Below are 23,583 nucleotides of genomic sequence, written 5' to 3'. Positions count from 1 at the left end.
TCCATAGCGAATGCAAAGGGGCCTTGTGGGGACCCTTGTGGGCCTGCTGCTTTCAGGCTGGACTGAAGCAATAAGGGAGGAGCTTCCTCTTCCTGTGTCCATGTCTGCCCCGCACAGGCCCACACAGTAGATGGCTCTGACTGTGTGCCAGAGGGCCCTGGTTACCCACACAGCTGTGATGCAGTCACACGATGTGACTCAGAAAGAAAAGCAACACAGCCGGTTCACACTCCCGGCCAGGAAACCCACCTCCAAGGTCCCCGCCTGGGGGCACCCACCTCCCATCTCCTGGTTCCTATGGGATTTAGCTGCCACCTGGCCTAGGTCCCCTCTCTGCTTTGCTGACCAGGGTGGCCAGCACTAAAAATAGCCTCCTAATCCAAGCAGTTTAGAATAGCAATGGGATCAGACGACAGTGGCTTCCTCCGTCTTGCCCCAGGAAAACACGAGATGGCAAGATGAATGGAAAGAAAACGTCAGAGAATCCCTCCCAATCTCCCTGCAGGCACTGCCTCCCCTAACCCCTTTCATAACTGGGCGCGGTGGCTCAGGCCTGTAATCCCAGTACTTTGGGAGGCCGAGGCGGGCAGATTACCTGAGGTCAGGAGTTCAAGACCAGCCTGGCCAACATGGTGAAATCCTGTCTCTACAAAAATACAAAAATTAGCTGGGCGTGATGGCGGGTGCCTGTAATTCCAGCTACTCAGAAGGCTGAGGTGAGAGAATCACTTGAACCTGGGAGGCTGAGGTTGCAGTGATTTAAGATCGAGCACTCTGGCCTGGGCAACAGAGCAAGGCTCCGTCTCCAAAAACAGAACAAAACAAACAAACAAAACGGTTTCTGAACCTTCTCTCCTAGGAAGTATCACAACGCAACACATGTTGGAGAACGGCTTATTTTTCAAATAAAAGGTTTATTCTATGAGGTTCTGATCTTGCTATGCCATCTGTAGACCTACCACATGACTTCTAAAAACACAACAAAATTAGGCAAATGACAAGGGTGCATGATTCCCTCTTTCAAGGGAAGAGGCCTGTAGGAAGGCCTGCTGCCTCCAGATGGCGCCATCACTTTCCAGGAGTATGAGGAGTGCAAGGCTGGTCTGGGGGCTACTGTGGCCGACTTTCACCCCTGATAAGGGCTCTGTCTCCGTGCTCACAGGAACAGGGTGGTACGGCTGAGGTTAGAAGCGCTAGGCCCAGCACCGGCCTGTTCCAAAGCTGGGAGCATAACAGAGTTAAGGGGTCACTGGCTGGTGGCAACCCTGAACCATCACCACCACTGACATGCTTCCATGAATCCATGCCACTTTGGTTATCCATCAGTGCTTGCAAAACTCTTGAGTCAGTTGACAACGAATTTCATACAAAGACCTGAACTCTGGCCTTTCTTGAGGCCTGCATCCAGCGTGGCTGTGCAGTCTTCACCCAGGCATTGAGCTCCCCACCATTGCCACTTACAGGCAGCTCCATCCACTCATTAGCTTACTTCAATAGACTTTTGAGCTTAGGATCCCTGGCCTAGAGATGCAGGAATTGGCAAGAAGTTGAATTCTAGGAGCCCAACTTTGTAGTGGTTTTACTTCTCTCCCAGGTAACAACAGAAAGAAAAGCTGACCTTGTTAAAATTGAGAACCAAACTGAATCTGAATTCAGAATGTCTTAGTTTAGCCTCATTAGCATATTTTGAGGACTTTTGTAAATCTGAATTGAATGGCTGCCACTGGGAGATAATTTATTATGATAGAATTTGCCATGTTTCCAGCTACTGTAGATAAAACCTCCTCTGTTCCGCGAGGTCAGCCAAGACTTTCTGCTCATCCACTCAGTGTCTTTGGGTCACATGCCTACCAACAGCTTTGCCAGAAAGCCACCAAGGCCCTAGATCCTAGGAGAGTGGAGGAGAGAGGCAAAGCTGGCCAGAACAGCAAGGGGACACCCTGGGGCACCAAGGGACAGGGTACGATCTTGAGGTGGAGCATTGAGGAGCTTTTGTGAGCTTGAGAGGCAGATTAGGAATTCAACAGTGGCAGGGTGAGTATCTCACCAGGACCACAGGATGGGGTGCTGAGCTGATTCAATTAGACGTAGAGAATTTAAGGAATGCAGTAATTCTTACCCATGATTGTAAAATTAATATCTGCTGATGTGATATATTGTGGCAACATTTCATGCCAACTCTTAACTGGCATATAGAAGGTGACTGCCTAGTCCATTTGGGCCGCTATAACAAAACACCATAAACCGGGTGACTTATTAACAACAGAAATTTATTGCTCACAGTTCTAGAGGCTCGGAAGTCCCAGATCAAGATGCCAGCAGCTTTGGCGGTTGGTACCATCTTCCTAGTTGGGAGATGGCAACTTTAAGCTGCATTCTCACAAGGTGGAAGCAGGGAACTAGGTCTCTGCGGTTTATTTTTATTTTTTAGAAATAGGGTCTCACTATGTTGCCCAGGCTGGAATGCAGTGGCACAATCATAGCTCACTGCAGCCTTAAACTTCTGAGTTCAAGTAACTCCCCCACCCACCCCACCCATCTCAGTCTTCTACGAGTAGCTGGGACTATAGGCACACACACCACCTTATTCAGCTAATTCTTGTATTTTTTGTAGAGAGGGGTGTCTCACTATGTTGCCCAGGCTGGTCACAAACTCCTGTCCTTGAGCAATCTTCCCATCTCAGCCCCCAAAGTGCTAGGATTACAGGCATGAGCCACTGTGCTCAGCCACTGGGGTTTCTTTCTTTCTTTTTTCTTTTTTTCCAAGATGGAGTCTTCCTCTGTCACCCAGGCTGGAGTGCAGCGGTGCAATCTTGGCTCACTGCAACCTCCACTTCCCGGGTTCAAGCAATTCTTCTGCCTTAGGCTCCCAAGTAGCTAGGATTACAGGTGCCCACCACCACACCCAGCTAATTTTGTGTGTGTGTGTGTGTTTATTTTTAGTAGAGACAGAGTTTCACCATATTGGCCAGCCTGGTCTCGAACTCCTGACCTCATAATCTGCCCGCTTCGGCCTCCCAAAGTGCTGGGATTACAGGTGTGAGCCACTGCACCCAGCCTCTTTTGTAAGGGCACTAATTCCAACCTCCCAAAAGCCCCACCTCCTAATACCATTACCTCGGGGGTTAGGACTTTAAATAAATTTTGGGAGACACAAACATTCAGACCATAGAAGTGGTAGAGAGAGCTTGGGCAAAACCATGATTTACCATGTCTACTCTCCAGTAGATACAGGAGGGCGGAAATGAAGAAGGGCTAAGAGAGAATTTGACTCCCAGACTCTGGGAACCCAGCCTGGTGATAATTAGGGACCACAATATTAACAAGCTGTAAACCCATCGCTTCCACAAATCACTTTTGAGTTTGTCCATTTAAATGGCTGTGAGCAATTTGGATCTACATCCATTTTTACCAAAATTAACTCCAAGTTAAAAATCAGAGTTGGGGGAAGATAGTGTGCTGTTTTCTATAGCTTCAAGTTTTCCTAAATGCCTATCCTGCTTGGGAATGGTATAACTGGTCGAGGTTAGTAATAATTGCATGTGAGGCCGTTCTATTCACGTGCAATGTAAACCGTCGCTTGGTGTAGCTGAGGTTCCTCATAGATTGTGGATGGGGCAAGGTCCAGACCTCTCAGTGGTTCTAACCTTGGCCTCACCACCACTTGCCCTGCAACACTGAGCACATCAGCTCATGTCTGTGGACCTCAGAGTCCAATGTTGTACAGGGAGGGGGTGGTCTAGAAATCTAAAGTCCCTTCAGTTCTAAGTGTCTGCATGTCTTGGCATATTTCTGCCTTTCAAAGAGATTTCACAGAAATTACAAACCAATCAATTAAGCCAGAGAAGGACAATTGTGCACAGTGTTTGATAGATCCTAAAACCCTCCCGAGAAGCTAATTTGAGATGTGGCAAGTGCCAGGCCAGAACCAGGCATCTCATTCATTCATTCATTCGACAAATGTCTGTTGAACACCTACTATGTGCCTACATTATCTAGATGCCAGCAATGCTGCAGGTAAAAAAAAAACCCACCAAATATCCCTCACAGAGCTTACATTCTAGTGATAGGGGACACGGTAAGCAAGATAAATCAGTGAAAGAGTTAGTATGCAAGATAGTGAAAGTGCTGGAGAGAAGGGCGATAGGAAAGTGTGTGTGTTTACAAGTAGCAAGTATGAGTTGGAATTTGAGACAGGGAGCCTACACCTGCTGCTGTCCCAGTTCCTGAACCATCCACAATGCCACATGACCACACTGGACTGGGCAGACAGGTAGCAGGCTGAAAAGGACATGAAAAGCTCAATCTGGGGTCCTGGAGTCTTATTCTTGCACTGATGCTCCTGAGCCCATGGTCTTAGGAACGTCCTTGACCTCTTGGAGTTTAATGTCATCTGCAGTAGGTGGGAATTATTAATAACAATCTGCCTCCCGGCTGCTGTGTGTCAAGTGCATAGTGTGGGGCCTCATGCCGAGACCTTGAGTTTCCCTTTCCTGCCTCACCCAAGACAGCACACAGGGAGGCTCCCGTAGCTTCAGCTGCCTTCTGTGCTCAGCCTCTCTGTGTGTAAATGATACCCCCCCACAGCACCTAAAGGGGCCGGCAAGGCTGAACTTTCCTTGTCTTGTCTTAGTGAGCAAGGGACGTCCCAGTGTCCCTATGGGAATGCGGATGCTTTATTGGCATCTGTAGGGAGCACCCTTCCCTCTTCTAGATGTGGAAGACAATGAGCTCAGGAGGTCCAGGCTCCCTCCTCCAGGCCACACTCCCCACTGCAGCTGGAGAGCACCCCCAAAGTGCCTCTCCGAGCCAAGTCCTCAGTCCCCTTGGTCCAAACTGCTCTCCTGTGAGGCCCTCCTACCCTGCCCCGCCATCTCCTCCTCATACCCTGACACAATTGCAGACTCTAGACTGATCTTTCTCCTCAGCCACTGCTCCCCTGCCTACATCACCAAATCACCAGCACATACTTGTCTTTGAGGCTCAGCTCAAAGTGCCCAGGGTTGCTGAATAAATGAATGGAAATGGACCCACTCACTCAATCCCTTGCCAGGCCAGGGAGACAGCGTAGGTGAAGGAAGCTCAGTACACATGGAGGCTTCCAGCTACATGGCAGCCTCCTGCGACCCTCCACAGCCAAAGGAAGATTGCACAGATATTCAGACCCAGCTTCTCACACAGAAATTATTTCCACAATATTTATTATGCACCAACAGTACGCCATGCCCTGTTCTGGGCACCAGGGATGCACAGTAAACAAACCAATCTCTACCCCTAAGGAGCTGACAGTGTGGCCGCAGCAAATCAACAAGACAACAAACAGAAAGATGGTTGCAGATGGTGAGACATGCTGTGAAGGAAGCAACAGGGTGATGCGGCTGGGAGTGACAGAGGCTGCAGGGCTGCTTTACAGGGAATCTGGGAGACTTCTCTAAGGAGCTGACCTGTGAGAAGCAGCCCTGTGGAACCACAGCAGGAGCGGCACCACGAAGAGCTAGAGAGAAAATGCTGAATGAAGCCCAGGCTTGAGAAACGGCATGAGAGCTGCGGTCAGAACACGGGAGCAGACGGCAGAACAGCAGCGAGGTGGTATCGCGGGGTGCCCTCTGCCCACTGCCACCTGTGGGCCTCATAAGGGCAAGCTCAGCCCATGGAGGTAGCAGGCATAGCTTCAGGGGAGTGTCAGAAACACTGGAAGTGTTATAGCATCATCTGCAATTGACTCATTGTAGAAATGGAAAGGAAACAGCTCTTGCCTTCCAGGGCTATGATAGGATTCACTATAACATCTGTATTCTTCCAGTGCTTATGCTATTGCGTGGCACACAGGGACGTGAAATGAGTGTTTGCAATTAACAGCAGGCAAGGACTTGTTTGTGAAGCAGCTGGCAGTTCCTGCTGGGGCCTGCTGGGTCCTTAGGCCTGTAAGTGTGAAGGGCAGCCACAGGGTTGGAGACATCATCTGAGTTACACGTTCAGAAGATGATCTGGTTGTGTGCGTGTGGGCAATGGATGGGTGCATGGTGAGAGGCAGGAATGGAGGCAGCGAGGACATCAGAGCAGCCAGGTGGGAGGGCTGCTGCCTGGAAGGGTGGACAGAGGAGAGCAAGAGAAGAGGTGCAGTCTGGGAGGCTGGCTGAGATCCCCACCTGCTCACCCTGGCTTATTCCCAGCCACAAGCCTGAGCTCTGTGCTGGGGGGCTGGAAACTGCACATCCAAAGAACAGTATCTGACAGTGAGGTGGAAACTAGTGCAAAAACGACACTGGCTTGGAAACTCCCCACAAAGGGCTTTCACGCAGACTGACCTGTGCAATGTCAAAGAGTACAGCCTGGGCTCCACACATCCTTAGGAACAAGGGCCAATGCGGGTACCTACAATAGCTACTGACCGAAATGCAGTAGATAATAAATGGTACCTAGAATGCTCCCCAGCTTCACAATCTGGAAGCCCAGTTTTTGCACATGTCCTATTCTTGGAAGGTAAAAGGGCATGTGTGTAGGTGGTGGGGAGGGGGTTCTATTTCCCTCTACTCATATACTCACAATGTAAAGAACTATGGACCAGGTGTTGGCTGGAATTACCTATTCCAATTCTTCACCCTCCTGTGGAGGGGATGGATGCTCACTCCCGTGTCACAGCTTCATCAAGGGCAGCCTACACTTTTCCACTCCTCAGTATTGGGCCTGGTTCTGCCACTTGTATGGGCTGAGAGGACGCTGGCAATGCGACCCAAGCAGAGGCTTCAAGTGTGCTTGTTAGACTCACCCTCTTGTGTTCTTGGCATAACCGCGAAAGAAGCATGCCCGCTCTGGGTAGCCCACCAGCCGAAGACGAAAACGAACATGACTTGATCAAATCTGAGACTTGCTGCCAAGCCCAGCCAAGCTCAGCTTAACCTGAGCCAACCTACAGACTCATGACTGAGACAGATGCTTTAGCTTGTATGCCATGGAGATCTTGTTAATGATAATAGCTGACTAGTACAGACATCATCACAAACCTCATTGACTCAGTGCTCAGGGTCTGCAGGCAGAATGCTGGCCACTTTCCACACGCCTTTCATGTGACCTGAATGCCAGCCTGACACACAGTGTTATCATCTCCACTTCACAGACGAGAAAATGGGGACTCAGCAGGTTAAAGCTCTTTGTCCGGGGTCACAGCTGGTATGTGAAAGAGCCCAGATTCGAATCCAGGCTTGGGTGCCTCCAAAGCCCATGATGTGTGCCAGGAGTCGCCCCCGCTCTCTGTGCCTGTTAGGGCCTTTACCCTGGATTTGCAAAGCCCATCACTTTATTTCAGGACTTCATTTCCCTCAAAACACATCATGCAGGTGTGGCTTTTTCAAATTATGCCTGAGCTGTTTATCTATGAATGTCAAAGGTGGCAGCTCTGCAAAGGACCATGACATCCCCCTCCAGGCAGGCCCAGGGAGCCCCCTTCTGCCAAAGGCTGGCTGCCGCACCCAGCAGGTCACTCTGCGGCCACCTGCTAGCTGTGAGAAGTCATGTGCCGGGAGAGGTGGTGGCGCTCCCGGAAGTGCTCCTGGCACACAGGGCAGGCGAGGGCCTCTTCTCTCTGCTTCTGAGAATGTGTATCAGGCCCTGCATGCTCCTTTTTGTGGTGGGACCGCATGTGGAAGACCAGGTCGGACGTCAGGCGGAAGGACAGGTTGCACTTTGCACACCAGTTCTGGGTGGACAAGCCCAGGGAGGTGAGGGTGGGTGGCAGGAGGGCCCAGGAAGTGGTGGAGGATGACGAGGGTGGGGGCACCTGGGCCTGGGTGTGCTCCAGCCACAGTGTGGGGGCACCCAGGAAAGTGCTGCAGAGTGGAGCATTCTGTGGCAATGCTTGCAAGTTCCAGAAATCACCAACCAAAAGCTTGGGAGTTGAAAGTCGACCCCAACAAGCGAGGTCTGCGGTGTTGAGGAGTCCAGACAGCTCCCCCAGGGTGTCTGCACATTCCCCTGCAGGGAAGACTGAGGTTGGCCCGGGCCTCTCTGCTGGTCGCTTGGTTGGTTTGCTAAAGGCGCTTCTCTGCTCACCTCGTGCTCTGCTGGGCCACACAGAGAAGACTTTGCTGCCGGCTGGGCCTCTGGGGACGTCCTGGGTCAGCTGCAGGACGCCAGGCTGGCCTGTGGGGTCATCGTGCTCCCTCTCCTGGGCCTGAGGATCCACCTGCCAGTCCTTAATCCTCGGCAGCTCCGTGAAGGCGCTCTGACTCTGCTCCCCACGCGCCTTCAGGGGCAGTGGCTTGCCAGGTAGAGGCTTGCCTGGGGCTGCCAACAGTGCCAGCTCCACACTGCCCACATCCTGGCCCGCCCTGCCCACAGCAGCCTCAGGGCCCAGGCGGTTTGTCTTCTCCAGCAGCACTGGCTTGAGGCCCCGGCCCAGCTCAGGTTCGCTAAGTCGCCATCTGTTTTTAGCCGATGGGCTCAACGGGACTCCCTTCCCAGCTGCCATGGTGATCACCAGGGCCGGGGCCACAGGATAAGCAAGGTGGCCACTCTGGCAGCCATCAGTCTTTGCGGGTTTGGGGTTCTGGAGGGCTTGGCCCAGCAAGGAGCCATGAGATGTGGAAGCTCCCTGTGACACTGGGCTGGACACACTCGGCCACAGGGCCCTGCAGAGAGAGGAAGTGACAGGCAGTGAGATGGGCATCCATCACTCAGGCACAGTGCATCATGAGCTGGCATCAGACAGGACCCTGACGCTCAGGCCTCCTCCGCGGTCTGTGGGATGGGTGTGCTGACCACACCACGTCTGAGGAGACAAGGAGCATGGATGGCACCGTCCTCCAGGGCCCACCTCCCTGAGGCAGAGTGGGGACAGGGGTCTCTGCTGAAAATGCCCAAGGGCAGCAGCCCCTACAGCTCAGTAGAGAGAAATGCAGGATTCCCCTGTCAGAAGTGGTTCCTGGGGATTAACCAGCATGAAATGGACAGTCTGGAGGTGAATGGAAAGAGCCTGCTCTGGGGACTGTGTTAGGGCCTTGGGGGTCCTCCAGAAGTTTCTGGGTCATCTGTCAACAAGTAGACTCCATCATGAGGAAGCCACGTGCCCTCAGCCCCTGCTCCATGCTCAAGCTCCCTCTGGCCTTGGCTGAGTGTTGAGGGCACAGGGAGGCCGCAGCATTAGGGCCGATGTGTTGGAGGATCATGGACTTCATGGTCTTTGCTCCTCACGCAGCCCTCTCTGTCCTGACCCTAATGTCAACCCATTGCTCCTCGGGTTACCAGACCTGCCTTCCGGCCTGGCGGCCCCTTTGTCCACATCACACTCCCTGTCAGCTTCTGTATGGTCTCCGATTTTCTCAGAGCCATGCTTCTTGTGAGAGTCATGTGTCCCCACTCTTCCCCCAACTCCCAAGTACATGTGGACGGCTTTATTCCCACCATACCTGTGAACTCATTCCAAAATGCACCTCAGGCACAGCCTCTCCTTGAGGCTTCCCCAGTGCTCTCAGACACAGACAACACTCCCTCCTCCATGCCACCACTGTCCTGGGCACCAAAGGCCTGCATGCACCACGTGCAACACTGTATTTACTTGTTTGTGGTCTGCTAGAAGGCAAACTCTAAGAAACAAATATGTCAATTCACCTTCACATCTGCAGTACTTAATCATGCATGCAACAGGACGGGAGCTCAGGAAGCCTTTGCTGAATGAATGAGTGAATGAATGACAGGACAGCAACTGTTAGAAAGAAGTCAACTTTGTCCTCCCAAAGAGTGTGGCCTATGACCTGCTCCTGCACAGAGAGGAGAATGTGAGCCCTCCATATTCCCACAGGGCCAAGGGAGGAGACATCCGCATGGTGAGAAGGGCGACGAGCCGACTGCAGCCTGCCTTCTAGCTTCTCCACCTCCTGCTCCTACCCTGTGCTCCCTACCAGGCACTTGGCCCTGCTGAGTCCACAGCTCAGGCACAGGTGGGGAAACCACTAGCTGTGGCTGAAGGGTGTGCTTTGCTTTCCAACTCTGAAGTAAGATCAAACTATGAAGCCCCACCAAGGGCATCCAGCCTCTTCCCATTTCCTTATCTCCCCTTGACCCTAGTTCCAACCCCAGTGAGAACCCACCCAGTTTTTCCTTAGGGAATAGCCCACCAGCCTGTATTCTCAGAGCTCTCTGAGAATACAGCTGATTGGCCTGTGGGTGCCAAGAGTCACCTTAAGAGTGGGGGTCACACAAGGGCCCGGAACTCCAAAAGTACCTTCCCTCAGGCGCTGGACTAACAACAGTCTGACCATGGCTGGGAGAAGCAGGCTGAGGGGTCAGATCTGCCTAACAGGAGAAGGAAATGAAGTATGGTTTATAGTAGTGAAAGCAACAAGCAAGTAAATGCTAACTCCAGAGACATGGTGAACAAAGCAGGACACATACGCAATGCGAAGCACTGTGCAGCCTTGGACAGTGATGCTCGCTATGCTTATGATCAAATGCTGATCATGGTTTATAGTGGTGGTTTATAGTGGTGAAAGCAACAAGCAAGTAAATGAGTAACTCCAGAGACATGGTGAACAAAGCAGGATGCATATGCAAAATGAAGCACCGTGCAGCCTTGGACAGTGATGCTCACTATGCTTATGATCAAATGCTGAGGAGGCAAAAGGACAAAAAGATTATAGATTTGGTGTTACCTATTCTATGCACACACACACAAAATGCATACACCAAAGGAAAAACCCCAGGAGGAAACAGAGAAAACGACCACCAGATCATTTGTTCATTGATTCCCTCTTCCGTTCATTCCGCAAGCATTCGCTGAGAGCACCCAGCATGCAGGTCCTGTGCGAGGTGCGGTAGTGACAGTGGTGATGAGGCAGTCCTGAGTTCAGCTGTACAGAACACAGGGACCTGCATATGTGCCAGTGTTGCAAACAGGCAATGGTGGCATCTAAACTGAGCTCTGAGGACCCAGAAGGGGCTGCCCAGGGTTCACAAGAAGCTTGCATGGGGCCTGCGGTGTGGAGAACCTGAGGGCTCTCTGGGGAACTGAGCCTAACACAGTTCTGCAGTGGGAGAGTGCTCGGGGAGGGGCAGGATCCAGAAGCCAAAATAAAATGGACCTGTTTTTAGAAATAAATGATTCATGTTCTAAGTGTGGCTATAAAGACTATGCAATAGTATGGGAAAAAACGTTTATAATACAATGTTAGTGTCAGATATAAACATGTTGTAAAACAAAACAGGAAAAAAGCCTATCTACCAAATAAACAGAAACATGAAAGAAAACATACCAAAGCAATACGTATGTGAAAAATAATTTATACTATGTACGTACACTATATAACATGTAGTATACATAGAATGTATACATAATACACCATATAATATGCTATATATGTAATATGCTATATTCTATGATGATGCTAGTATTGGAATTTGGGGGAGTTTTTTCTTAACTTTCCAATATTTTCAAACTAGTCTTATTTTAGCATTTTGTTTTGTTCTGCAGTCAACTGTTTTAAAGGGGGCAGTGCCCTTTTCTGCTTGGTTGGGGTCAGAATTCTGTAAGGGATTTTCACAGCCCAGTGGAGCTGAAGGCTCTGTGATTTCAGAGATGCTACTTTCGTAACTGCTCCAGGAAATAATTCGGAGGTGAATTCCCCCTGCTGTCTACTCTCCCTTGGAAAAGAGGAGTCCTAGGCCCCCACACTGGAGTGCTCTGGCTGGAGTCTCCTGGGAGCGGAGGGGCCTGCCCAGCGGGCGGGCTGTTTCTCATAGGGGCTTCACAGTCTGTTTCACGCCGCCTAGAGAGACCTCACCTCTGCCAAGCCTGGAACTGAGCATTCCCTGGGCCACAGGAACAAAAGGAGAGCTTCGGAAGAAGGGTGCCTGGGCACTCAGATCAGATCAGATCAGCTTTTAGGCAAAGTGCATTTCATTTTCTGTTCATTCGCTCAGTAAACATGCACAAAGCACCTACTATGTGCCAGGCTCCAGACTACATAAGACTGGTGACTCTCAGAACTGAATTCTAAGTAGTTGGAAACGGCTGGAGAGTAGGGTGAGTGTGCAGTGTGGCCTGCGGCGTGGCCTGGAGGATGCATGTGGAATTCAGAGCAGGAAGGTCCCCTGTGGAGGCCCAGAGAAAACTTTAGGGCTGGACGCAGTCCTGAAATAGCAGCCCTGGCCTTGCCCATGCTTGAATGTAGGAAGAGAACCTAAAATGTGGAGACAAAGAGTAACTGGCTGAGAACAGAGCCAGTGACGCTCAGGGGAGGGACACTCTCCTGTTGGCCCTCCCCACCCACCCCTGCCGTGCACCGGCCTGTCTCCAGTAATATGTGGCAAGGTCTTTGCTGGAAGCTCAAGCCTCCTCTGTTTTCTGAGCATGGAGAAGACAGAGACCAGTGTGAAGCATAGGTCAAGAAAAAAAATAAAGAAAAGGAGAAAACAGAGAAAATGCATAAAGATTCCCAGCTAAAAACCTTCTTCCATCTCTATCACTGCCCCAAATTTCTCCAGCGCTCTCTGTCATGAAAATTTCAGAAAGTGCATGACAAAACTTTGCAAATGAAGTCAGGGGTCACAGGCAGGGGAAAGTACTGGTTTCAGACTAGGCCAGATAAAGAAAAATATCAAAGACATCAGCAGAGCACCGACCTCGCCCACGGGACGCCTGCCGCAGTGAGCTGCCACACGCCTGGCCCAAGTAAGAGGTGGACACACTCCCCTGGCAGCCACCATCTGGCGGTTCTACCTCATGTGTGTCCAAGGTTCTTGATGGGTGGGAGGGATGGGCAGAGGCTGCTTCATTCCCCACTGGAATCAGGCACCTCCTGCCAGGTGTTGACACAGATGTGAGGAAGGAAAGAGGCCACACCTATGGCAGACTGAGCTCTGTGGCTTACTCCGCCTTGGCATGTCATGGAGCCACTGACCCCCATCACACCAGATTTTTCCAACCCCAGCAAGCATGCAGAACTCAGCCACCCTCAAGGAGTCTCAAAAATAAAGCCTGTATTGCTTGGCAAGTGAGAAATTAGGTCCACGCATATGGCAAATGTTAGACACAGTGAGCTTTGCTGGTCTTTCCCTCTGTTTTCCTTCCTCGAGAACACTCTTTTTTTTTTTTTTTTTTGAGACGGAGTCTAGCTCTGTCGCCCAGGCTGGAGTGCAGTGGCCGGATCTCAGCTCACAGCAAGCTCCGCCTCCCGGGTTTACGCCATTCTCCTGGCTCAGCCTCCCGAGTATCTGGGACTACAGGCGCCTGCCACCTCGCCCGGCTAGTTTTTTGTATTTTTTAGTAGAGACGGGGTTTCACCGTGTTAACCAGGATGGTCTCGATCTGCTGACCTTGTGATCCGCCCGTCTCGGCCTCCCAAAGTGCTGGGATTACAGGCTTGAGCCACCGCGCCCGGCCGAGAACACTCTTAAAAGAACAATCAAAATAGCAATTAAACAAAAATGTCCCTGTTATCCTTCAGAGAGCACGATACCGTATTTGCTTTACTCTAATGACTATTGCATCTATTACCAAGCTTCAGACTATTAATAATACACAGGAATACCAAGAAGCAAAATAAAACAGAAAGGCACAAAAAGTAGAATGGGAAAGACGTGGGTTCGAATCTCACCTCCATGCACTTATTATGGAGCTTCAGCTGCGTAATGTAACTTCTCTGAATATTGGGCAATCATGAAATGAGTGGGAAAATAATGCATTTAAACAGGATAATAATATCCAGAAGGAGGCTCCCACCTCGCCCGGCCCATGTCAGTGCCTCAGGAATGTTCATTTATTTCTTTGTGGTCAAGGGACAGGAACAAAATGAAGGACATGGAGAAGTAAACAAAAGAATCAATGACTATACAGAGCCATGCTGCTGGGACACAGGACACCCTCTCCAAGCCTATGATGGAGACAGGCAAAGTCTTCCACAGACGGAACATCACTCTCCTAACTAAAATACTTGCATTCTCAAAGACACAAAATGTGCCACTTTCTTAACTGAATAAACGCAGGCAGCATGGTGAGGAAGGACGGCCCAGCAGGCCTTGCCCAGTATACCCTAAGAGAACACCAAACATTCCGCTCTTAGGTGTTCCACCCACCTACACTGTTTTATTCCCACGCCTTCACCAGATGTTGAAACGTGCTGCCAAATCCAACCTAGACATAAGACAAACCAAAATAACAAGGAAAGCTTGCTGGTTAAGACTGAGAAACAGCGTGGAGTGGGCAAAAGTTAAGACGCTTGGGTATGAGTCTCAGCTTCAGTGTTTCGAGAGGGCCTTGAACAGGTCCCTGTCGTTCAAAGACCTTGCTCAGCTGCAAAATGAGGAGGCTGGACCAGGTGGCCTCTATGGTCCTAAATACCATAAGGCGCCGAGTGATATCTTTATGTGGCATTATGATGCATCTCTTGTGATCAATCTGGTTTTTTAGACATTATTTTGACAAGCTAAAGGGTAAAAAATGCAGATCTAATAATCAACTGTGCAACAGCCTGATACTTCTGTCAGCCATAGCCATACCCAGGCTAAGCTGCTCTTCTAACATTCATGAATATTCAAACACAAACAGGACTGCGGACTCCTTCTAAAAGAGGTGGATTAATAGGTCCCAGGAGCAGATCCCTGGTTACCTTGACACTCCACAGTGATTTCTCATATCCCTTAGGTTCCAGTAATCAGGGCTTCCTAGCTGCAGACAGCGACCTCTACCCAGGTAGTTTAAACAGAAAGGAACTTATTAAAGGGTATCATGCAGCTCATTAAATCTCTGTGAGAGCCACAGACCAAGTTTGGGTGCTCTCCAAGGGTCAGGATAGCCAGAGAAAAAAGCCTAACCATGCCCTGGCACTGTCTAGTAGAAACTCTGCTGGTATCAGCACCTATCACAAGGGATCAAACTCCTACAAACTCCACCACAGCCACCCCACAAGACCAGATGTCTCTGCCACTGTGAATGACAGACATCACCTGCCTGCCAAAGACTTCAGCTCATGGGACTCGACTGCACATCCAGGGCTGGGTGATGTACCTGGCTGCTTGTGGGGATCTATGCCAAAGGCCTGCACCCTGGATGCAAAGGAGTCTGGGAAACATGGATTCAGCTTCCCAACCTCTGCAGTGCAGGAAAATCAAGTGAGATGGGGTTAGAAATGGTTGTTGATTGAACCAATGACAGGATCTGTTACTGTGGCACTTAATAAAGCTCACCCCCTGAGGAAACTGAGAGGACACAGTCATGCAACTCTGTCTGAAGGTTTTCCTCTCTGCCTGCAACTTGATTTTCTTGGCATGTGGCCAGTGGTGTGCTGGAGCCAGCTCACATTGGCTTGTGAGATGATCAGGAATGTTTTGAGTTAGCTGTTTTAACTCAGACATTATTCAAAACTAAATTATACAAACTTACAGTCATAGAAATTGTATTAAAAACACAAGTAATACATAGTCAGAACCCATCACTTCCTAGGCATTCTACTACACATTCCCGTTGCCTACACTGTGGACGCCGCTCTGCCTGCCGGTGCGGGAGCTTGCCACTGTCCACTCCTCCTCACACCACATCCAGGGATATCGTGAGTGGCCATAAATCAGGAAATCAGTCAGAATGGGATCATTTATGGAAATGCTATAAATCAAGGCTTGATTTCTTGTTTTGTTCAGTGTCTGGACTTAAGAAAGTAATGGGAAAAAAATTGTCAATAATGCAGATTAAACTGAAATTGTTGTCTTGTCGATAGCTGTTATATTGTGAATAGCTCAGAAAAAGCTGAGGGACTATTCTTCTAGTATTCTGAAACTATTATGTGATTTACGAAAGAAGTTATTTAGATCACTGACAAACAAGTGAAGTTCTGACATATGTTCATTGTTCCACTTTCGTCTTACAATTTATTGTAAATGAAAATATCACCCAAAATTCATGTTGGAGCTACATGCTGAGAACCAGTTGTTAAACACTTACCAGCACACCACAGCATGTACCCCATATACTTTCTAATTCTGGGCACCAGAATAATGAGAGGCCCTCCTGGAAGAGGCAGGAGGCCTCCAAAGGGCAGACAGATACAAAGAAAAGAGAGAGCAGAGAGAACGGCACACACCAATGCCAGGCATTGACAAGAGTGGGTTAGACGTAAATCGAGAGTGTGAGGACTGTTTACGGGTAAGACCACATGGTCTAGCCACAGGGAGCCAGACCATATCTCTTAGGGGAGACAGTCATTCATTTATTCTGTTGGTTCGTGGGGAAGAGACAGCCTGTGTCTGATCTATCTCTGCAGCCCCCACAGGGCACCTCAGGAAGAGTGGGGTGGACTGCAGGCTCCCCCTTTGCCCAGGTTTTTAAACCAGCTGTCAGGAAAGGAGGAATACACAATCTCTATGACAAGAACAGTCAGATGACTTGGTTCTGTTTTATGCTACTCAGCATCCTTCCTAACCAAACCCAGTTTCAGTCTGAGAAGCTGCTTATGTGTGCCTGGTACTGGAACTCTCTGAATAGCTCAATCCTGGTCTTTTTTGAGCTTATTTCTCCAGTTCTCCCTCTGACACTGTGATCTACCTGCCACCATAACCTTCTAATTAATTCCTTCTTGACAAAGTTGGCCAGAGTCCGTCGCTGTGGTTTGCATCCAAAGAATCCTGATTGCTATGAATGTGACAACTCACCTCAGCTTGGAGCGCTATGCCTCCAGGACTCTCTTATGGAACACACACACACACACCACATACGGCTGCCACCCAGAGGCGCTGGCTCAGCCCTGCCCCTGCACCTGTCAGCATCTAGCAGCAGCTGCCACATTCACAGAGCACACAGGGCTTCCGCCTGCCAGCTCTGACTTAATTCTACTGTGCTTGCACCCTGGTTGAGGGCAGTTTTCCTTCCTTGCTAGTTGCCATACTCATTTTCTCTCCTGACCCTCAGGAGTGCCAGGTCACTTCAGGCACCTGGGGACAGGGGCTCTGCAGGCATAGGTGCACAGAAGGACAAACATTGGAGCAATGCACATGCAGGCTTGGCAGGATGGGTCTGGCTGTGCCTGGCCCCCACCCACACACTAGGGGGCAGTCACCTGACCACCTGGCCCTGCCCCTAGAGACAGCATGTGTAACCTCATCTCCACTCACCAGAAGTGCTCACTCTTGGTTCTCCCCACACATGAATCCATTCGCTTCTCCTCTGCTCCCCTGTCAGAGGTTTGTGAACTGTCTGCCTGTGCCAAACTGGACACCCATGGGTGGACCAGCTTTCAGCCTCACCCTGGAAGTAGGTGTAGAAGGGAAGACATGCAGTGACCACATGTGAAGGTGCCACCCATGGGGAAGTGGTATCAGCCAGCTGGGATGCTTTCATCCCTACCCACCCTCACCAGCCCCACCCTCAAGTTCTGGAAACCAGAACTCAAGTTCTTCCAAGTGCCCCCATCGCTGGTGAGTGGTACTGGCAAAGCCAGACCCCACTCACCATTCCAGAATTTTCATCCTGAGAAAATATTTATCCCAGGGTTCAGGGAGAATCTAGGAGCGGATGAGAGCCTTATTCAATGGGGCCTCCATGGCTTGCTATGCATAAATATAACCTGGGCCAAATCAGCTTCTTCCTCTCCCTGCTTCCTGCCCACCCATGAAAGGATGTACCTGTGTCCAGTCACTTCCTGCAGGAGCTCTCAAGGAGATGAGACAGAGAGGCCAACCCTCTCACAGAGTGAAAGCACAGGATAAATCAGAGAGAAAGCAAGAAAAGTGAACATAAAACCTCAGCGTGCCCTTTTGTCACAAGCTTTTGCCCAGCTCCTGTGGAACATCGCCACCCCACCTTGCCCTGCAAACCACCCTATGTGACTTCTGGAAGTCCAGGTCCTTTGTCGCATGGAGAGGATGCAAACCACACGCTGCAGCAGGCTCTGCACCACTCCTGATGCCCTTTTTGAGTGGATTCCTCAGAGGTGGTGCCTGACGTCAGAGATTAATGTCAGCCGGTGTCTCCCAAAGAGGCAGAGGCAGAAACATCACTCCTCTCTGTGACCCCGAGCAAAGCGCTCAACCTCTCTGAGCCTCAGGTTTCCATCTGTAAAATGGGCTCGGGCTAAGCTGTCTCTCCAGTCCATCCCAGACCTTCCCATGTATGACTAATGGGATGAAGCCAATCTCCTTTACAGCAGGATGGAACATTTGCCATCAGGATGCTTCAGGGTATGAGAACAGGAGTCACCATTTATCGGCTACGTAAGTGTCGACATGACAAACGATAGTATTAATAAATGAAATAAGGCACCTTGTTCATTTCATTTTCATAAAAACCATATGGGGGAAGCTACATGTCTCAGTTCAGGTGCACTTATCTGCAATCTGCCAAATGCCATCCTGATAAATTGAGGGCAGCATCTCAGCTTTTAGAGACCATTGTGGATCTGGACACCGAGAACTGCTGAATTAAATATCCCACCCAGCTTCACAATCCATCAATGTTAACATCCAGATCTTAATAAGAAGGAGCAGAAGGATGGAGAAAATGAGGAGATGAAACTGGGAACTATCTGGGGACCTTTCATCCCACCCAGGACCTGCGAGGGTCACTGCTGTCACTGCATCAGCACCGCATGGAGTAAGGTCAGAGAGGCCAGGGCACAGGATGTCCTCCAGAACCCCGACAGAACAAGGGCCAGACTGAAGACCTGCAAGGTGGAAAATGACGTGAGTCTGGCATGACTTGTCCCCAGGGAGCCCCCGCCAGCTCCTTATGCCCGTCTCTCCTTTGCCTACAGACTCACAGCCTTTTTCTTACTCTATGATCTTTCCCAGGGCTAACATCAGATTTGAGTCTCATCCACCTCCAGGCTTCAACTTCAACACCTCTCAGACAGCACCTCAGATGAGGATATACCATTCCAGGTCACACCATGCCCTGGCCAGGGCGTTCTCTGGGTCAGGGCCCCGAGGCACACCCACAGCAGCCCAGGGCTGCCAGGCTCCTGCTTTCCTCCGAGGACCGGCCTGCACCCTTTGCACCTGCAGATCCTCCTCTGTCCAGACCACTGTGGGCACAGTGCAGCTGCACCTTCCTCCCCTTCACAGACACCAGCTGCCCTAGACGGTGATGGATCTATGAAGCCCTATTCTCCTGGCTCTGAACATGATATGAAAAGATGCTTTGTGGTCGTCAGCTCTCCTCAGTAGGCTCAGTTCACACCCGGGCTCTCGCTCCCTGACACTCTTTACTGGCCCTTGTCACTCTGTCATTGTGAGTGTCCTGGGAAGGGCTCCTCTTGTCCTCCTTGGCTCTTGTCCCTCTGACCTCAGCAAGACATCTTTCTGAGCCACACAGATGTCTCTCATGGCCACCCCATGTCTTTCCTACTTGAAAAAAAGCAGATTTCATTCCAGGACTAACCCACCACTTTCAGAGCCCTCAGATCACGTGAATCACGGAAATCAAGTGATGATCTTTGAAACTTTCTGAAACTGAGCTCCCCAATTTCTACAGGGGATCTAACCATGCCTGGCCTTCCCCACCAACACAGAGCACATCTCCCCAAGGCTCCCAACCCCGCTGGGCCATCAACCAGGATCCCCTATTGCCCAACTCAGCAGGTGCTGCATCCTGGGAGATGAAGCCTCACATACCCCACGGTGTTAAGAGCTTGTGGTTCTCAGTTTATCACCCATCCTCTGGACCCTGACCGCACACTGATCATTCACTCATCTAGGAACCACTGGTCACATTCTCCCACATTACCTGTCTATACCTTAACCAGGTTGTCTCAGGTAACCTTGGAGTCTTCCATCCACATAGATGTTAAGTGCACGGGCTCCAGGGTCAGCTCTGCTCTCTCCAACCTGTGACCTTGGGCAAGGTGTGGGTCCTCTCCAGGCCTCTGTTTTCTGATCTATAAAGAGGGTGACCTTGGTGTTTTCTTCACTGGGTTGTTGGAAAGATTAGAAGAATGAATATAGAGAAAGTGCTAAGAAACCTGTCTCAGTAAACATTAGGGGTATCACTTCTTATCGCAGAGTGCAAAGGGATAGAGTCCACCCTATGGCGGCCTTCCCATTACTCCTGAGCTCTCAGGGACCAGCGCACAACAGTGTTTAATGAATGACCAAACAGCCTGGGCATTTTTCTCCTTCCCACTACACCTACAGAAGAAAGAACTCTTGGCAAACAGCTGGATAACCTCTTTTTCCTGAGATGTCTGAAGTCACTCCCTGACCCAAGCCAACTAGCCAGCCTCAAATTGTTCTGAGCTGCAGGTCAGGCACCAGATCTTATTCAGAGACACCATGTACCCCCAACTCCCCCATGCAGTGCTTTGCTGCATCTGCCTTTCTCTTCAGCTAAAACACACAACAGCAGAAAATGCCTCCTGTCTTCCAATCCTTCGGTGTCCCTAGTCTCTGGAGAAGTTCCAGACCCTTTTGGAAGATTCCAGAGGACAATCATCTATGGGTCTTTTCTGCATTTGGATTGTGAGGTCCTGGGGTTTCCTAAGAAAGGGAATACACCTGTTTCCAGGAATTCTCCTGGCTCTGGCGCACTGAGGAAATTAAACACGGAAGGTGATCCAGGCTTTCCCAGAGGCTGACTGGTGGCACTGGGGAGATGAGCAATTCCTGGTCAGCCCCTACAGGCTCTGTGGCCAGCTATGCCTGGACCCCTCTAGCAGCAATGCCTGCTGCATTCCAGGAAAGCTAAGTGCAGGAGACTGCGGACACAGCCAGTACCCATGGAAGCAGGGAGAGTGGCCCTAGTGCAACATAACTTGGCCATGTGGACCCTCATAGGGGTGGATGCAATCTCATCACCCACTCAGATACCTGAGACTGTGCAGAAGCAGGGCCAGTGAAAGCAGAGGGCAAATCCAGTGCTTCAATGGGGCCCTGCTGTGCAGATGGAGAGTCTACCATGGATATGACTGAGGATGGCCAGGACACAGAACAGGGAGCAGTGTTCTGCCAAACAATGCCAATAGGCAATGGCTGGCGCTGTGTGGAGTGATATTTTAGATGTTACATGTGCCAGGGCTGCAGCAACATGGAAGTCACATAATGGGACTGAATTAGCCCTGGTCACTCAGGCTCCAGGGCACAACTTGTGCTCCAAATCAGCCCTGCTACTACCTGCCTGACCTCAGACAAATACTCTGGGCCTCCATCTCTTCATAAGTAAAACAAGAACAGTGATCTTCACTTCAGGCACTCACGGACGGGACTCAACAGGGCTCTGTACATGCCAGGCAGCAAGAGCACAAGGAACAGCAGCTCTTTTCCTAATACAACTAGAGAATAAAGGTGGAGCCTGAGACGGTGGTCCCAATTCCACTGGCAGCCTTCTGGGAAAAAGTCCATGATTTTACCTCAGCTACTCCTTTTGACATTCCCAGGTTCCAACAATAGCATCATCTAAGGATAAAAAGACAATGATGTTCTTACAGAGACACTGACTACTAATGAGGAACGATCAGTTTAAAAATATTGAAATTCATCGTTTTTTAAAAAAAATAATTGGTGTGATTACATGTTTCAAACAAAAGTTGCCACTTCTTGGATACCCGAAAAGAAATCTGCCAAGCAAAGCAGACATGATGATTCTAAATCATTTGCAAAGTCTTTTACCCCTCCTCCGAGAATCCTCACATATTGGGGATCAGGGATTAGATATAAAAGGCAATTTAACTTTTTAAACCAGAAAAGAGCCTCACAAATCACAGTTCCACGCACATACCTATGAATTTGTCCAAAATATCTAGCACATGCAAATTCTTTCACTGAACACACTGCAATGTACCTTCATCATACTTAATTTCTGTTTAATTCTGTGTGATTTATCTATGGCCAAATTTCCATTTCTGTATCAATCAAAAGTAAATTAGTTGAATTTTCATTAAAGGTCATAATAAACTACAATATCATGTTAAATTATTTCCAAGAAGCAAAAGCTTCAAGCTTTATTGGTAATTAAGATCTTTACAAACAAACAACGGCTCTTTTATAACTTAGTGCATATATATTATGTATTTGTGTGTGTTTGAACACATAAATATTATGTGTCATAAATATCATTAAAAATTAAATCCCATATCTCTGATAAGATTACATTTTAACCAAGAAACAAAAAATTGCCTCAATATAGTTCTATTTTATCCCTCAAAAATGAATGAGGCTTGATTTTCTAGAGTTCGTCCTTTATGCATCTATGACAATCTTTGACACTAACAGGAAATATTTTCCCCTTGGCCCTCCTATTTAATGTACATAAAATCATTAATTTCAAATGCCATAATTACTGCCATAAAATGCCTAACGTCTCCCTCAGGAGTAATTAAGTAAGTTCATTTCTGTACATCAGCAGCATTGGCAACTACATATTTTAGAAATTTACTGTTAATTTCTTATTTCCAGGGGCCCTCAGATGTTTCAGGTGCAAAGCTCTGGCCTCCCCCTGTCTTCCCACAACCCTGCTCTGAATCCTGTCCCCTCCCTCCCCTGCACCTGGCATTGCATAACCTGCCCAGAAGGCAGGTGTGGGTGGGAACTCCCTTAAATGCTTCTGCACGGCTTAGCTTCCTGCTGTGCTGTCTGTGTCTATTAGTAAAGGCAAAATGTCAAGGAAAGGATTCAATCAACCCCTTGCCTCTAAAACCAGGTATGTTCTTTCAGCTCATTCTAAAAACTCAGTATAATGTGATCATTTGGCATTGTTTTGTTTCCCAGGAAAGGCAGTGAACAGGTTACACGTCCAGATCTTTGGATATAATCTGTTGGAGAAAGGATCTAGGGCTGATGCATGGTTCTTACCCTACTGCCCAGCGCAAGCCTGGGCTGAGAATAACAGAGCAACACACGATAAACCCCGGGAGGGGCAGAGGGAGGGATGAAAACAACTGCAGCCTGAAAGTCACCCTAGGAGAAAAAAAAATCATAGGCAGAATTCTTGAGTGCTGAAAAAACAGCAGGGAGAGGGGGAAGGTGAGGGAGAAGGATAAAGAAAGAGAGGAAAAGAGGGAGAGGGAGAGAGACTGACACGGAAGGAAATGAAAACAGGAAGACAATAAAGAAGAGATAGATGAGAAAAAGTGAGAGAGGAGAAAGGGAACAGAAACGGGGATGAGACTCGGAGATGACATGAGAGAGCTAGAGGAAGCTGGCGACATTGGGAAGGAAAGGACCCCACAGTCAAAGGCAGGACTCAACAACCCTGTCCTGGGGAAAGGCAGTGGAAGTGAGAGGGACCCCGCCGCCCGCGCCCGCTCGCGGCTCTGTCCCTGCAGACAGGAGGGCGCGCCTCACCTGGGCTCTCTGGAGATGTGGAGCAAAAGGTGCTGGGGCAGCACAGCCTCCTCCGGGCCAAGAGCACAGCGCGTGGCTCTGAACTTGGCGCTGGAGCCCTGAGGGCGGCCAGGTCCCGCCCCAAAACCGCTCCCGCCTTCAGGGCGTGGCCTCGGCTTCGCCCATCCCCAGGGAAGCTCCAGGCTTCGGGGCGGGGCTTGCGGGTGGGCGGCCCCGGCGGGGGAGGGCGCTGCTGGCAAAGAACCCCCAACCCCGGGAGAAAACCCTCTTCTGATCCTCTGGGCTGCCCGGCCCTACCCCGGCTCAGCTCCCAGCTGGCTGGTCAGGGTC

General features: G+C 49.8%; 1 protein-coding gene across 5 annotated transcripts; it reads right to left on the bottom strand.

The window, feature by feature from the left end:
* Positions 1-5,184: 5,184 nt before the first annotated feature.
* On the bottom strand, positions 5,185-23,365 carry ZNF488 (zinc finger protein 488). Of its 5 annotated transcripts, none has more exons than XM_011990909.1 (3): positions 23,254-23,323; positions 21,321-21,366; positions 5,185-8,627 (listed from the first exon to the last, which is right to left on the bottom strand). In XM_011990909.1, the coding sequence occupies exon 3, from the start codon at positions 8,465-8,467 to the stop codon at positions 7,496-7,498; it is 972 nt and encodes a 323-aa protein (XP_011846299.1). In that variant the 5' UTR covers positions 8,468-8,627; positions 21,321-21,366; positions 23,254-23,323; the 3' UTR covers positions 5,185-7,495. The 5 variants fall into 5 exon arrangements, with proteins under 5 accessions (XP_011846299.1, XP_011846298.1, XP_011846296.1 ...); XM_011990908.1 differs by lacking the exon at positions 21,321-21,366 and adding an exon at positions 22,762-22,866 and having other exon boundaries at positions 23,254-23,314; XM_011990906.1 differs by lacking the exon at positions 21,321-21,366 and having other exon boundaries at positions 23,254-23,365.
* Positions 23,366-23,583: the final 218 nt, after the last annotated feature.

The sequence above is a fragment of the Mandrillus leucophaeus genome, unplaced genomic scaffold (assembly GCF_000951045.1).
Source record: "Mandrillus leucophaeus isolate KB7577 unplaced genomic scaffold, Mleu.le_1.0 Scaffold388, whole genome shotgun sequence".
Taxonomy (NCBI): domain Eukaryota; kingdom Metazoa; phylum Chordata; class Mammalia; order Primates; family Cercopithecidae; genus Mandrillus; species Mandrillus leucophaeus.
This window is presented reverse-complemented; position numbering and strand designations above follow the sequence as displayed.